Source organism: Malania oleifera, unplaced genomic scaffold (assembly GCF_029873635.1).
Source record: "Malania oleifera isolate guangnan ecotype guangnan unplaced genomic scaffold, ASM2987363v1 ctg843, whole genome shotgun sequence".
NCBI classification, from domain to species: Eukaryota; Viridiplantae; Streptophyta; class Magnoliopsida; order Santalales; family Ximeniaceae; genus Malania; species Malania oleifera.
In genome coordinates this window covers 151,389-168,390 of record NW_026652162.1, presented here as the reverse complement: position 1 = coordinate 168,390, position 17,002 = coordinate 151,389, and the positions used below count along the sequence as shown (strand labels likewise).

At 34.1% G+C, this 17,002-nt stretch overlaps 1 protein-coding gene across 1 annotated transcript; it reads left to right on the top strand.

Annotated features, from left to right (window-relative positions):
- Window positions 1-2,480: 2,480 nt before the first annotated feature.
- LOC131147241 (receptor-like protein EIX1) lies at window positions 2,481-4,135 on the top strand. Its single transcript, XM_058097002.1, has 2 exons — window positions 2,481-2,587; window positions 3,448-4,135. Exons 1-2 carry the CDS (start codon window positions 2,481-2,483, stop codon window positions 4,133-4,135), a joined length of 795 nt encoding a protein of 264 aa, XP_057952985.1.
- Window positions 4,136-17,002: the final 12,867 nt, after the last annotated feature.

Genomic DNA, 17,002 nt, shown 5'->3' with positions numbered 1-17,002 from the left:
TTAGAACACTTGATTACTACCCCGTTAGGGGTAGAATCGGTCTACATTACCAGAGTTGGGGTCGGGAGTTCGGTTACGCGAGGGGAAGGTACGAGCACCCCCTACGCGCCTATTCTTACGAACGGTACCTAATTAATTTTAGATTATCCCTAAGTTGATCTAATAAGTCTTTAAATTACTCCTTTTTATGAATTTATAAATACATGTGAAAAATAAGTAAATAAATAAAATAATAAATAAATAAATATAATATATATATATATATATATATATATATATATATATGTATTCCCTCAGAGCTTAGGGTATGTGATGCCCGAAGGCTCAAACCCCCGCAATAAAATCATAGGGATTAAAAATCAAAAATACTTTATCAAATGCACTCCCAAATTTTAGAAATTTTATGGGCTTTCCTAAGTATGAAAATACTAGTTTGGGAGGTTTTGGATAATAGATATAATAATTTAAACTTAATAAAAAAATAGTAATACTAGAATATTAAGATACTACAATACGAAATATAAACATAAGATATAGTCGAAAATTCCAGAAATTTGTGATAATAATAGCCCTAATATATTATAATGATAATACATTACCTATAATAACAATACTACTATAATAATAACACATGTATATCTCACAATATTAATAACACATAAATACCAATACAATATTATAATACCACTTTAATATTTAAATATACCATAACACATAAATATTATACCATAATAATACTACTAGACTAATAATACATATACATCATAATTTAAATAACTATACAATATAATAATAACATATCCTAACAAATACAGGCAAAAGCCCTAATTATAAATAATCAAGATTTTGACATAACACTAACAACACTCTAATATTAACAATAAAGGAAATATGACAATAGGTCAAACCCTAAAAGTTGAATATAAACAAACATGGAAACAAATAAGACAAAATTATAGCATTTAGACAAACTTAAAAATAAATATACAATGACCTGGAAATAATCAAACCCTAAAAAGTAAAACGTGCAATAAAATGGAAATAAATCAAAAATCCTAAAAGATATGTACTAATAATTTGGAAACGTAACAATTCCTAAAGTTACAATGTGATAATAATATGGAAACGTATCTATCCTAAAACTAATACACAAGTTATATGGAAACAATTAATCCCTAAAATTAATAGACAATAACAATATAGAGACAGATAAAACCACTCAAAACCCTAATAACGTACATTAGTCAAAACCCTAACATAAAACAATAACCAAAACCTTAAATGATAATATCGTGAAAATAATGTAAATAATCAAGAATTATGAACATACGTAAATATTGCAATCCTAAATAATAAACAATAATACACAAAATCCTTAAATATCCCATAAACAATAATCATGATAAATATCCTAAATACATCAAAAAGCCTAAATAATGTATACACAATAAAACAAACACCCTAAATAATATGTAACAATAAAAATAAGTATATTACAATGATTACAAAAAAAATACAACGATAATATAAGTACTTTAAACAAATATACAACAATAGCTATGAAAAAAAAATAAATAAAAAAAAATAAAAAATAAAAATTAAATGATATAATCCAAAACCTATGACAATAATATTAAGTAATATACACAATAAAGACAATGAAACTTTAAACCTAAATTGTAAATATTAAAACATTACCAATAACAACCAAAACCCAAATATGTGATGATAAACCAATTAATATTTGCAGTTAACACTTACTACCTATCTCTTCACTGCCAACATTATTATTATTATTAAAAGAAACAAAATTGGAAACTTGCATCTCTCATGGCCTATCTAACATAACTGTATATTCTCGTTTACAAATTTTTCAACAAAATAAAATAAAGAAAAAAGAAAAACACAAAAGATCAGGCCGTGCATATGTGTGTGCTGTGGCCGGCATGCAGAAAGAAGTACTTACAGTGGGGGCTAAGGTCGTGACGGAAGAACGCCGGAATTGGTGGGGAGTTGCTGGCAGGAGCCGAGGAGAGGCCTGGTGGTCTGCTGGTGTCGCTGTGCGTGGGTGTGGAGGAAGGCCGAGGAGCCGCTGTGCGGAGACCGCTGCAGAGGTTTTGGTGTAGTGCTCGGCTGTAAGGGGGCTCGAAGGTGTTGCCTGGTGTGGTTGGAGGTTGCTTCGACGTCAATGGTGGCCGGAGCAGTGGGGATGGAGTTGCAGCAACGGGATGGTTGCCGGAGATCTGCTGGTGCGTGTGCAGCGGTAGTACCAGCCTTCCTTGCAGGAGGCAAAGGAGAAAGCAGAGGAGACGAAGAGGGGGAGGAGAGATTCGCCGGTGACTATTGAAAGAGACAGCGTGGATTGGGGTCGCGCGGTCGCTCCCGAACCAGAAGAGGCGAGCATGCAATTACTCAAGATTTCCACCATTCACAACGTGCTGGGGCTTCGATGGTTGATTCGATCGAGGGAGGAGACTTAGATGGCAGCAGGGCCATTGAAGATCAACGGAGAAGAGAGAAGGGTTCGCCCCCAGCGCTGGCCTGTGCTTCGAGGGTGGCGCGCTGTGCCTGGAGAAGAGAGGCGGTTGTGCGCTGTGCCGCCCCCCCTTGTGTGCTGTGAGAAGAGCCTATAAATAAGCTCCCCAAAACCCTAGCTACCCATAAATAATAAAAATAATAATAAATAAGTAATAATAATAAGGAGTAAAATAATAATAATAATAATGATAATAACAAAATAGTAATTATACTAATAATAATAATAATAAAGATAAAAATACTAATAATAATAATAAATAAATAATATTAATGAAAAAAATATTAAATAATAATAATAATAATAATAATAATAATAATACTAATGAAAATTAATAATAATAATAATAATAATAATAATAAATAATAATAATAATAATAATAATAATAATAATAATAAGACTAAGGAAAATTAATAAGAATAAATAAAAATACTAATAATAATAAAATAATAATAATAATAATGATAATCAAATAATAAGAATAATAATAACAACAAAAACAAATAATAATAATAATAATAACAGAAATAAATAATAATAATAATAGTAATAATAAAGATAAAAATACTAATAATAATAAAAGTTAAAAATAATATTAATAATAATGAAAATAATAAATAATAATAATAATAATAAATAATATAAATAGAAGTAAAAATAAAAATAAGAGTAATAATAATAGTACTAATAAAAATAATAATAAGAATAAATAAAATAATAAAAATACTAATAAAATAATAATAATAATGATAATAAATATATTGGGCCTGGGTAAAAATGGGGTGTCTACAACTACCAGTCACGTTCTCCATCTCAACCTCCACAATCCAATCAACTTTAATATTAATCATTTTTCTATTGATGGCTTTGACGATTATGGTTCTCATTTCGATGCTTCCATGAGGTCCAGGTTGAGTGGGAACATAAGTGGTTCATCGCTGCAGTTGAAGCATCTCCGGCGCTTAGACTTGAGTTGCAATGATTTTGGAGGACTTAAAATTCCAGACTTCTTTGGTTCCCTTGCTTCTCTCACACATCTTAACCTGTCTACGGTAGGATTTGGTGGCTCCATTCCACCTCAGATTGGGAATCTTTCAAGTTTGCGTTATCTTGATCTTGGCTGCAATTCTATTGCTTTTTCGGATGGAAATAATAATGATTTGTACGTTACTTTAGATGACGTAAGATGGATTTCTCATCTCACCTCAATTGAGTTTCTAGACATGAGTTTTGTGGATCTCAGCCAGGCATCCAGTAATTGGCTACGGGTGATGAGCATGCTCCCTTCCTTATCCTCTTTACACTTGATTAATTGTTCGCTGGGTAACACTCTTCCACTTTCTCATGTCAATTTTTCTTCTCTTTCCACCCTTGATCTCTCCTTTAACCTCTTCGATTCTTTAATATTTGGCTGCCTCTCCGGTCTTCCATCTCTTCTTTCACTCACTCTGCGCGGCTCCAATTTCGTAGGGGGTTCAATTCCTGTCTCTCTACAAAACATGACAACTCGTCAAATGCTTGATCTCTATTATTGTGAATTCAACTATACAATACCAGAATGGCTTTGTGTACGAAAGCATGAAACTCGGATATCATAATTTAATTTGTGGATTATGCATAATATTGTTTATTCTAAATCCACATAAATTCAAATTCAAGTTCAAAACTCGTGATTCTAAATATTACCTTACATAAATGTTAGAAAATTGGAAAACAAGTTTCTTTTTTTGTGTGATTGTTTTAAAATTTACAAATAAAAAATAAAATATTATTTTGAAATTTTAGATAAACTCTTTATTTTTTACCTTTTCAATATTAATCTTCGAAAGGAAAAAATAATTTGGATATCTATAATTCTTTGGAAAACTAAAAATGAGAAAATCAAATATATTGTCCATACCAAAATCAGCCTTAAGTTTTTATTGTATATTTTCTCCATTATTAATAAGAATAAATTTTTATTTAAATAAGAATAAATATAGATAAAGGCATCATGTTAATTTGAGATTTCGACATCTGAAACTAGAACTTAAATTTATGTATACAATAAAATATAAAATTGGGAGTCATACAAAATCTTAATTTTATTATCATATTTTCTAGCCAACCGCAACAAAATTAAAATTATAAGTTGAACTAAAGTACGGTAGAGGTTGGAGTGAGCTTCAATTTGAATTTTTGTTGAATTTTTATGAATTTTTACTTTGGAAAATCAAACTCATTCGTGAATTAATTATGATATGAATAGTAGAAGAAAAAGTGGGCAAACTTGCAGCCATCACTCCCACTAGAACTGCAGGGGATTAGATTCTTTATTTACTGCAAGAAGCTCAATCAATGCACGAAGTATTTATAGCGTCCATAGACATGTTTTCTCCCCCTAAAAAATAACTAGGTCCTGCACTTAGAAGAGTCCAAGAGAGCTAGCCTTTGGCGTTATCCCGAGTAAAATTTAAGTTCTTCTTGGTCATTTTTTGTGAACATTTTTTTGAAAATAAAATAATGAGAAAAGTTAGAATTCTGCTAAGAATACCTTGGAGAATGCAGAAATTTTGTTCTGCTATGAAGATAATTAAGATGCACCGAGTGTAGATCAATTAAAGGTATACTTTTTTATTTATTTTATTGATAATCAAACATAAAAGAGTGAACTGAATTTTTCCATATATATATATATTCTTTTTTTTTCTCTAATATTTTTTAAATTCTAAATGCGAGCTAAATTTTTGGCAAAATTAAAAACAAAAGAAAAAAAAAAATGGTTCATGTCTCCATCAGCAGTCATATTAGACCCAAAAGGCAGCAAAATGAATATGCATACCGTGGCCATGCCATGAATCACGATGATCGTTGGATGCCCATCGATCACAGTTCACTGCCTAAAACTGGAATTAGAGCCTTTTGTTCTGATAATTAATTATCCAAAACAGGAAAGAGAAAAGCGTATAAATTGTACAGCGAATGGGCTATATATAGGTGTGAAAGAGAGAATTATTAGGGGAAGGGAGTTGCGCAGTGGCTTCCATCTACTTGCATGGAACCACCTGCACAATTAATGTGAATAATAATAAAAGTAATAATAATTGAGTATGCTTTTGACATGCATAAAATGAATTAGAATATTAAATTTCTTATGAAATTCAACTAAGTTAAATAACTATTTTACTGCATTTATCTTTCCTAAAAAAAAGATTGTAAACTAAACAAATTGTTTTCACAATTATTTAAATTGTACTTTATCTATAAAGATTAGACTAATAATTTAAAACATTAAAAGCATTTTTATAAAATTTATATAAAAAATAATGAACAAGGAGCAGCTTAATCCATTCATTGACCCATGAAAAATAATAATACACTAATTTAATTATACAACATAAATGAAGGATAAGACCTTTCTTTTTAGCTAGACTTGGTCCGTTAATATTTATTTTCGAAAATAGAATTGATGTATAGAAGAATTTGATAACTAGTTTACACACACAAACAAACAAACAAAAAAAATGCCGGCTATTAATATAACATAAATTATAACAATTTTTTTTTATATGAATTTATAATAAAGAATTGATAAAAAGTAACTAATTCCAAATATTACTTTCAAAATATCTCTATTATTCTCTCATATTTATTCAAGAAAAATGGAAAAATCAAACCAAACCGAGCCAAATGTCGGTTATTAATTTTTTGGCTTTGTTTTAGTTTAGAATTTTTTATTTTTTTTAGTTATTTGCTCGATTTCAATTTGACTCATACAGTAACTATGATTAATCAAGTTAGATTGACATATTACAAATTTATGTAAAATATATTTTATATAACTATATTAATACTTGAATTTAATGTTTTAATTTTAAAATTAACACACCAATTATACTATACGTATAAGAGAAAAAAAATTGATGGTACCCTAAATTGGATCCTATGATTTGATTTAATTAATTGGACATTTACTTAAAAACTATTAAATTGAATTTTGACTAATCATTTGAACTGATTTCATCTCAATTATTCTTGTTAGCATCGTGATCAAGTGAGGATTATGTGCAGAGCAATTAACACATGTTAAGCAACAAAGTGTGAGACCCAAACTACTCGTGTGTGAAAGTGAAACATGAACCACGAACCATGTAAGAAGTTTAAGCGAAGAAAATTTAATTTATGCTTAAATTATCGGTAATTTTAGCAAAAAATAACAATTCTGTATTTTGAAAACACAAAAGACAACAACAGCAATAAGCTATTTGAAATGGCGAAAAACAATATTTTTTTGCTAATTAATCTCATAACATATGTCATATAGTACTCTATTTTTTTGTTTTTTTTTTTTTGCTTGGCAAGATAATTATGTCATATAGAGTGGTTTCTAATGAAAATGAGCATTTTTCTCTTGACACTCCTACCTCAAAACTGTATTATGTATTTTTACTTGTAAATTTGTATATGTACTTGAATTTCTTACTAAAAAAAAAAGAAGACATTTTCTACATATAGAAGATCGAAAGTAGAAGTTCATTGGAAGGCAGCTGGCGAAGTCATGTGTTCAGAACTACATATTGCATTAATGAGAAACGTGAAACCACTGCGTCAAACAAGAAAATAAAAGAAAAATACGAGTCTCTTTCCCAAACTGAAAATCCATGGTTGAAATTAAAATTTTCAGGCAATGAGCATATAGAAATAATAAGTGCGGGCGTGGAATAAGGGATTAGTCAAGTACAGCAGTGTACTCTTCGCGCTAAATTGACCTGGGCTGTGATCAATTTCTTAGTAGCTTCCTCCACAGCATTTGCTGACAAATTACAATTAAAGAGCTGACGAAGATTACCACGTACATAAGCATGATCTATAAATTCAAGCCGTTCATCTTCCTTAAATTCAAGTGAAAAAAAAAAAAATAGAAGCCTTTTTACTTAGCCTTTGCTGTTTGCATGCATCTATAAGAATGGATGCACACCCAACAACAATTTTGGTGGTTGTTCCGGTGCTGCTTTCTTGGGTTGGGGCAGTGAGTTTCTCTTATGGAAATCCAAATGCCATCCATTGTAGGGCAGAGGAAAGAGAAGCCCTTCTCGAGTTTAAAAAAGGTCTCAGGGATCCTTCCAACTGCCTCTCTTCGTGGGTAGGCGAAGATTGTTGCAGGTGGAGAGGAGTTCGCTGTGACAACACTACCAGTCACGTTCTCCATCTCAACCTCCACAATCCAATCAACTTTAATATTAATCATTTTTCTATTGATGGCTTTGACGATTATGGTTCTCATTTCGATGCTTTCATGAGGTCCAGGTTGAGTGGGAACATAAGTGGTTCATCGCTGCAGTTGAAGCATCTCCGGCGCTTAGACTTGAGTTGCAATGATTTTGGAGGACTTAAAATTCCAGACTTCTTTGGTTCCCTTGCTTCTCTCACACATCTTAACCTGTCTACGGTAGGATTTGGTGGCTCCATTCCACCTCAGATTGGGAATCTTTCAAGTTTGCGTTATCTTGATCTTAGCTGCAATTCTATTGCTTTTTCGAATGGAAATAATAATGATTTGTACGTTACTTTAGATGACGTAAGATGGATTTCTCATCTCACCTCAATTGAGTTTCTAGACATGAGTTTTGTGGATCTCAGCCAGGCATCCAGTAATTGGCTACGGGTGATGAGCATGCTCCCTTCCTTATCCTCTTTACACTTGATTAATTGTTCGCTGGGTAACACTCTTCCACTTTCTCATGTCAATTTTTCTTCTCTTTCAACCCTTGATCTCTCCTTTAACCTCTTCGATTCTTCAATATTTAGCTGCCTCTCCGGTCTTCCATCTCTTCTTTCACTCAGTCTGCGGGGCTCCAATTTCGTAGGGGGTTCAATTCCTGTCTCTCTACAAAACATGACAACTCGTCAAATGCTTGATCTCTATTATTGTGAATTCAACTATATAATACCAGAATGGCTTTGTATACGAAAGCATGAAACTCGGATATCATAATTTAATTTGTGGATTATGCATAATATTGTTTATTCTAAATCCACATAAATTCAAATTCAAGTCTCAAAACTCGTGATTCTAAATATTACCTTACATAAATGTTAGAAAATTGGAAAACAAGTTTCTTTTTTTGTGTGATTGTTTTAAGATTTACAAATAAAAAATAAAATATTATTTTGAAATTTTAGATGAACTCTTTATTTTTTACCTTTTCAATATTAATCTTCGAAAGGAAAAAATAATTTGGATATCTATAATTCTTTGGAAAACTAAAAATGAGAAAATCAAATATATTGTCCATACCAAAATCAGCCTTAAGTTTTTATTGTATATTTTCTCCATTATTAATAAGAATAAATTTTTATTTAAATAAGAATAAATATAGATAAAGGCATCATGTTAATTTGAGATTTCGACATCTGAAACTAGAACTTAAATTTATGTATACAATAAAATATAAAATTGGGAGTCATACAAAATCTTAATTTTATTATCATATTTTCTAGCCAACCGCAACAAAATTAAAATTATAAGTTGAACTAAAGTACGGTAGAGGTTGGAGTGAGCTTCAATTTGAATTTTTGTTGAATTTTTATGAATTTTTACTTTGGGAAATCAAACTCATGAAAGCAAAAAAAAATTACAATTTTATTTGCTTGAAGACTCCTAAATTTTTTTTGATTTTTCTACAACTTTTTTTTTTTTTTACAAATTTTAATGGTTTTTGGTGAATTTATTTGAATTTATTTGTGAATTGTTAACATCAACCCGACTACATACTGGGTCAACGGGCCCAACCGGTTCGGGAATCCGAACCAGTCAACTCGGGCCGACCCGGTTTAAGGCCTGGGTCAAGCCCAAAGGCCACGTGGCAGCCGGTAATTGGAAGACACACGATGGTATGGATGGCTAGGGTGGCATCATCGTGGGCGTTAATAGGGGCATGCAGATCTGTTGGTCTTGAAGAGGCCACGTAGCAGATCTCTCGTGGAGAAGCGGGAGCATCAGGATATATTGACGCGGCGAAATCTGGGACGTCCAAAATGGGAGCGATCGGACGGTTGGCAGTTTGTGGCAGGGATCATTAATGGTGTACCACGCGTCACTCGGCGAGCAGGGCAGACGGGCGCTTGTTTTCAGGGAAGTACTGATGGGATTTAATGCCTCTGTCCCAAACAATCTGAGTCGTTGATGCATCACAGAGATTGAACGGCTGCGATCGATACGAGGATACCTAATGCTGACGGTTCCTTCCGTGGAGCAATCTGGCTCGTTGATGAGTGAGGGGCTCCAACGGCCAGGATCGTGGACTTGACTCGGCATTAATGGCAAGGGTGTGTAGGGGACACGTGTCGACAGATGGGGGCGTGGAAAGTTGCGGGGGTCAACAAGCATTAATGACGAGACATCCGGAGCTGCCACACGTCGACACGCGGTGGGGCTACGCGCGAATGTTCCTGACCGTTTCCGACACCTTTTAATCGTGGTCGTTAATCCTGGGACGGCTCGAATGGGGCCGGTAAGGCCCGCATGCGAAGGGTGAGTTTTTTTCCGGATTATCTTTTAAAAAAATATAAATATATATATATATATATATATATATATTAAATAATACCTCTTTCTGATAAATATTTTTCAAAACGAGTTTGACGTAATCTCGTTACTCCAAATAGCGAGATTTACTTTTAACTGAAGGGCTCGTATCGACGCGTGACAAATCTCACTACTTCGAGTAGCAAGATTTTCTTCAGATACTTAATACTGGGTCACCCGTCATTTGACGTGTGGCAAATCTCGCTACTTGAAGTAGTGAGATTTGCTTCGAATTCGAAATGGCCATCCACCCGGCTATCGACCATGGCAAATCTCGCTACTCCAAGTAGCGAGATTTGCTTCAGACTAACCTCGATCATTCTTTCTCCTTCTTTGCGCGAACAAACAGTACCTTTGCAAAGGAGGAGGGCAGGTGACCGTTGAGGGTTATATAAACTCGAGATGGGGTAAGTTATATTTTCAATGTTTGGTTCATAAATTTCTAAATTAATTTTATTTGATCTAAAACCTTTGATAATCGGAAAGTTTGAATTTAGAGTGCTAAAAGATTCGTGGATAAGCACTTTTCTTAAGGTTAATATTTCTTTTTTTGTATTTGTATTTGATTTTTTACCGATAATATGTAATTTTTTCCATTCAAGCTGTTGTTTAATATATATATATATATATATATATATATATATATATATTTTTGGGATTGTTTAATTGTAACTTGGGAATGTTTTGATCATGAAATATAATGGAAATAAGATGGTACCTTGATGTTTGTGATTTGTGCAAAAATTGGTAATAATGAACTCTAATTGATGGATGTGTCATGGAAGTAGTTTTACAACTTTAATGGTAATTATTTTGGATTGATTGTTATTAGGATATATGATTAGAACCTATACCGAATTGTTGATATGAAATTTTGAGTGCAACCTTATGAATTTTGCCAAAGTTTTTATAAATTGGACTCCCTTGGTTTAAGGGGTGTATATAAAACATTCCTTTGCCATTCTCGTGAAAATTTTCAATTTGAGAACTTATTTGAGAAAAATTGCATTTTTCTTTTTAATCTATTGAGCATAATGAAAAGCATTTTGAGTTAGTCATTTAAATACCCTTGTGAACGAATCTTGAACATATTGATAAAATATATATATTGTGATAGTTGGTGTGAAATTAGAGCACAGAGCATAATTGCACATGTTTTGTGGAGTTGATCTTGTCCTTTTTTTCTTTAATAAAAAAAAGTAAATTAAATATTTTGAGACACTGAGATATTAAGGACATTGAAGAGTTAAGCATCTTGATGCTTAAGATTATTTCATATATTGAAAATCTTTGTAGAAATATGAGCATATTTTTAAAAATATAGTGGAAATTATCACTAAGAATGAACACCACATTTATTATGTTTGTAAAAATTGAAGATCCTCCCCAAATTTATGTATTTTTCACCAATATATCGATATAAATGTACCCCTAGTGTTCACATTTTAAAACACTTGCCATAACACGATCTCATTCCCATTTCATGAATCGAAATGTTATGCGTCCTAAGTAACATTTTTCTAAAAGATCCCTTCAACTCCTTTGAAGATGGATGTTCGGATCAGTAATGAATCCCCAAACGGCTACTGAACAAAATTGAACTTCAAATTAAGTGGCAACCCAACCCATAATGAAACAGAGTATGAGGTACTCATCATAGAGCTAGAAATATCAAAGAAAGAATGGGAAACTTTTCTTTTAATATTCTCCATATTTTTACTTTTTATCCTATGTATCAAGCAACTTGGATATTTGATTTGGATTTGTATATATTTAAATAAAATATATTTTGAAGTTTTATTCAATTTCTTTGAAAACCATACTAGCCCAGACCCAATCCCAAGCCTTAACTTCCTAGATACTATTTTATATATTCTTGTAAAAAAACTGACAAACAAGTTTTCCTCATTGAATTTTTTTTTAAAATCAACAGAAATATTATTTTACATAAATAAACAACTCTTTAAAATTTCTACTAAAAAATCTTTAAAAAAAAAAAAAAAAAAAGCAAGCTAGAGTCATAGTGTGTGATATATCAATGGTTTGAGTTGCAATGGTCTTGTTTGAGTTGCTCCTTATCATTGCATCTTCACTCTTATGTTGCACGTAGAAATGTCATTGATAGTCATAATGTGTTTGATAGTAGGGGTAATTAAGCAATCATATCAAGCTTTCTCTCTTCTCATTCTACATAGGAATAGTATGTCGCGCTCCAAGTCATTCCTTTACACGCAAATCATAAAAATTTTCGTAGCATCTGCGTCATTGATTGTTTTAATTTTTTCTAGACCATTTATCCCAGCCACTGTAACTCTCACTTTTCCATTTATGCAAAAATCCTAAGTATATGTCATATGGGGAAAATCTATTCACATTTTGGAAAAATCCTAACTATATGTCATATGGGGAAAAACAACAATTAATTTTTCTTTGGTAAAATTGCTTAAGAGCACCATTTCATAGTTCTTTAGATTCTAAGTTGAAGTACCATTTTGGAAAAATCCTAAGTATATGTCAAATGGGGAAAATCAATACACATTAATATTTTAACAGTTTATTCATTACATTTTTCAATTAATCTATTTGCTTTCTTGGTGGAAATTGAAGCTAGCTCTAAACTCTAGAGTTTGTTTATTCATAGACTTTTAATTCATCTATTTATTTTCTTGGTGGGAAAGTTAGGTCCAAACTCTAAGTTCATTGATTCATTAGAATTTTTATATATCTATTTGGTTTATAGTTATTTCGTTAAGCTATAAGTAACACATATCACTTATACATACAATTTTGTCTTGCGTAAGTTTTTTTTATTTCTCGATCGCCGATCTAAATGGCAGGAAGCTCAAGCAGTGCTCTGGTGACGGTATTATTATATATAGGGGGGAACATCATAACCAAATTAGATGGTGTTAAGTATAGTAGTCTTCCAGTTCGACCTATTCGAATTGGCCGTAGGTGTAAATTAAAGAAATTATATACGAAGATATATAAATATTTGCATATTGATCAAGATCAATATGCATTGTGGGTGACCGCAAGATACCCTGCGCAAGGGTTAAATAATACAGCCTTCTACGAGGCTGTTCCCATATTAGATGATTATGGGTTGCGCATTGTATTGGACGCACACTGCGTCAGTGAGACATATTTAATGGTGCAATTGTATGTCGAGATCATTCCTCAAATGGATGTAATTGCGGTTAGGCAGCCAGACGCGCCCGCGGAGCAATTGGATGAAGTCAGTGAAGACACCAAACAAACACATCAGGTCGATATTGGTGCGGAGGTTCGTGCTATGTCTACGGTCGATTTTAACGAATATCCGGGATCGTCATTCGACCCGTCGGTGTACAAAGCACCTGTTCCTAACACGTTTCCGCAAGGAGGTTGCGAAGACGTCCCGAGTATGGGACCAAGATCGTTGTTCGCCATTGCGTACGATGCATTGGACGAGGGCATGAACATTACGAAAGATATTTATCTTGAAGACGAACACATGCACAAGCAGGAAATGGGTGAAGGGTTAAATGATGTCCCCGATGATGTGAACTTACCCCCACCATGAAACGGACGACGCAACTTTTGACGCCAAATTCATGGGCTAGCTTCCGATGTACGGTCATATTGACCTAGATGCTGCAGATTTAACTGCGGTCGATGAGCTTCCTATACGCGTGACTCGCTGGGAAGAATCCTCTCAGTTGAGCAAGGGGATGCTCTTCGGATCGAAGGATCAGCTGATTGCCGCAGTGCGAATATGTCACGCTCGCACCCACCATGACTGCCACGTCGTGTGATCTACCCCTGAGTTGTGGGTTGCTAGGTGTAAGGACCACGATTGCGCGTGGAGATTGCGTGCCATGTATCGAATGATACATTGTTTATTTGAAATCACCCAATATGGTGGTCCACACACGTGTCTGAATGAACTTCTATCGCAGGACCATAACCAAATCACGTCGTCCCTTATTGTTGGGGAGATAGTGAATATGATCGGGGAGATGCGTCGACGTCGATCACTACATTGAAGGAGTTCATAGATCGTCGATTCGGGTATTCAATCTCTTATAAGAAGGTTTGGTTGGACAAATAGAAAGCAATTGCCCAAGTATTCGGTGATTGGGAGAAATCCTATGAAACGTTACCGAAGTGGATGGAAGCGATGTACGCGTACAATCCTGGGACAATAGTCAAGTGGAGGTGGACTCCTGTTTTAGGTAGCGAGAACAGTGCAACCTTCGTATCTGTTTTTGGTCATTCGTAGCATCTATTCGGGTTTTTCGTCACTGCCCTCCCGTTATATGTGTGGGCGGGATACACTTGTACAGTAAGTACAAGGGCAAACTCCTTATTGCGACCTGCCCAGATACAAATAAACAAATATTTCCCCTTGCATTTGCTATTGTGCAAAAGGAAAGCCTCGACACATGGAATTGGTTTCTGTGTTGTTTGCATTCCATTACCTACACGGACGACATTTGCCTCATATTAGATTGGCATCCAGGGATTATCACTGTGGTGCAGCGCAATCCTGATTGGCAACCACCACGTGCGCACCACCAATTCTGCCTTCGACATATGGTGAGCAACTTTAATATAAAAGTGCGGACTGTCAATCTGAAGCAAATGACTAAGCAAGGGGGAAGGGAGCATCAGGTAAGAAAATTTGACAAGTGGATGGAGAGGATATTCGATGAGGGTGGAGAGCCAGCCAAGTCGTTCTTCGATCAGATCCCTCCTCATATGTGGACTCAGTGCCCTGATGATGGAAAGAGGTATGGGAACATGACCACTAACCTAGTCAAATGTTTCAATGTTGTCCTAAAAGGCGCTCGTAGCCTTCCCATAACGGCCCTTGTGCAACTAACATTTTATCGCATTGCACATTATTTTAATAGCCGACGGGAGGCTGCTCGTAACGCAATATTTGGAGGAAATACGTTGACTCCGTATATATTGTTAGCGATGGAAAGAAGGAAGCTGAAGGTGACCGTACATCGAGTCACGACATTCAACCGGTCAAGGGGTACTTTTAGCATCACGACCGCATAGCTGGGACCCCATAAAGGAAACAATGTCCAAACTTTGAGCATCTAGAGGTGCGAATGCTCCTGCGGGAAGTGGCAATCTTTACACTATCCTTGCTCTCACCTTCTCGCAGCCTGTACCGAGAAATGACTAAATGCAAGCCAGTATGTTGAGCCATATTGGAGTACTATCGAGCACTATGCAACATATGCTATGGAATTTCATCCGATTATGCGTGAGGCATATTGGCCAGCTACCTCGAAGGGTGGTCAACGGCCTGATCAGACTACAAGTTTGGTTAGCCGAAGTGCAAAGACACTGTTTGGTTCGGTCGCCGCCCAAGCTTGGGCAACTTGTCTTATTTTGACTAGTTCTTCAACGCGAGAGTCCCTATGGTTCATCTATAAGACTTAGGGCATTGATAGGGCTTCAAGATGAGTTCAAGACTATCAGTCATTTCCTAAAGAAACATTGACTTGTGCAATGGACAAGATATGCTTAACTTTAGATATTCATGGTTAAGATTGAGTTAGGCAATTTGAAATTTAAGTACAAAGCAGACAAGCCATGTCCATTAAGAAATGGATTTTTAATTAAATAGCCAATGAATATATTCATTAAGTCTGGATTGGGTATGTACTTGAATTCACATATTGGCTTGATTCTTCAAAATACTCAGTATGTAATATTTTGAATAGTGGATATACTAAGATTATACATTTGCAGCCCCAAGCCACTTCCTAACCCCTTAGAGAATACTACCCCCTATAGCTAATCCTAACTCCTAAGGAAGAATTGTGTGATCATGTAATTCCTGTTTGAACAACTTCTTCCTTGAATTTCAAGGAGTTTTCTTTCTTAACAACCCATATCATTTTTCTTCCTTTTATTATCGATGGGTTAGGACTTGATGATTCCTTAATATTCCATACTTGTTTAGGTTTCACATCTGTTCTTTTAAATGGGCAATCAAACTTTGTGTGCCCCTTCTTTTTACATAAGATGCATGTGGTGTGAGTGTATGGACTAGAGGAGGTACTAGCATAATGATTTGACTCTTTTACAAAGTACCCCATGTATAGGGTCTTTCTTTTCTTATTTTCAATCCCATTATAACCTATACCTTCCTTATCTAAGGTCATATTTTGTGCACTTAGCAATTTATCAAATTTTTCCTTACCTCTAGTGAACCTGTAGATGATCTTAGATTGGTCTTTTATTTTCTTTTCTAGATCTTGAATTTTTTAGTTCTCCAAATTTTTGCAAGCATTTTGAAGTTTCAAAAGTTCTTTAGACATATTGCTTGTTTTACTTTCAAGATCTGCAATCAAGTGGTTCTTTTTATCATCATTAGAAACCTTAGATTTCAAAACAATCAACTCCTTTTCTAATCATTCATTCTTGCTTTCTAGTCTTTTAATTTTCAAATTATTTTCTCTTTCAGCAAGAACTTTTGAGTCACATTCTTTAATGCATGCATCATACTTGTTTTTCAGCACAGAGTATTTCTTATTTGATTTTATAAGTAACTTATGAGTCTTAATGTATTCAACTTGTAGTTCCTCATAAAAAGGCATGCTTTCACTATCACTATTATCATATGATTCATAATCGGATATGAAATTCAAATTAGCACATGAATCATGTTCATATTTATCTACTAAGACAGAAGGAAATGAGATAACCTCATCATTAGTTAAATCTACATAGCACTGGTTACCTCCCTTGAGATCAGTGGAGCCTAGGTCACACAGAGAGATGACTTCCTTTTGCGTGGATGCACCATATCTCTACTCAAGTTCATCCCAGATCTGCTTAGTGCTACTACAAGCCTTTACCTTACATAAAACATTAGAATCTAAAGCATGCA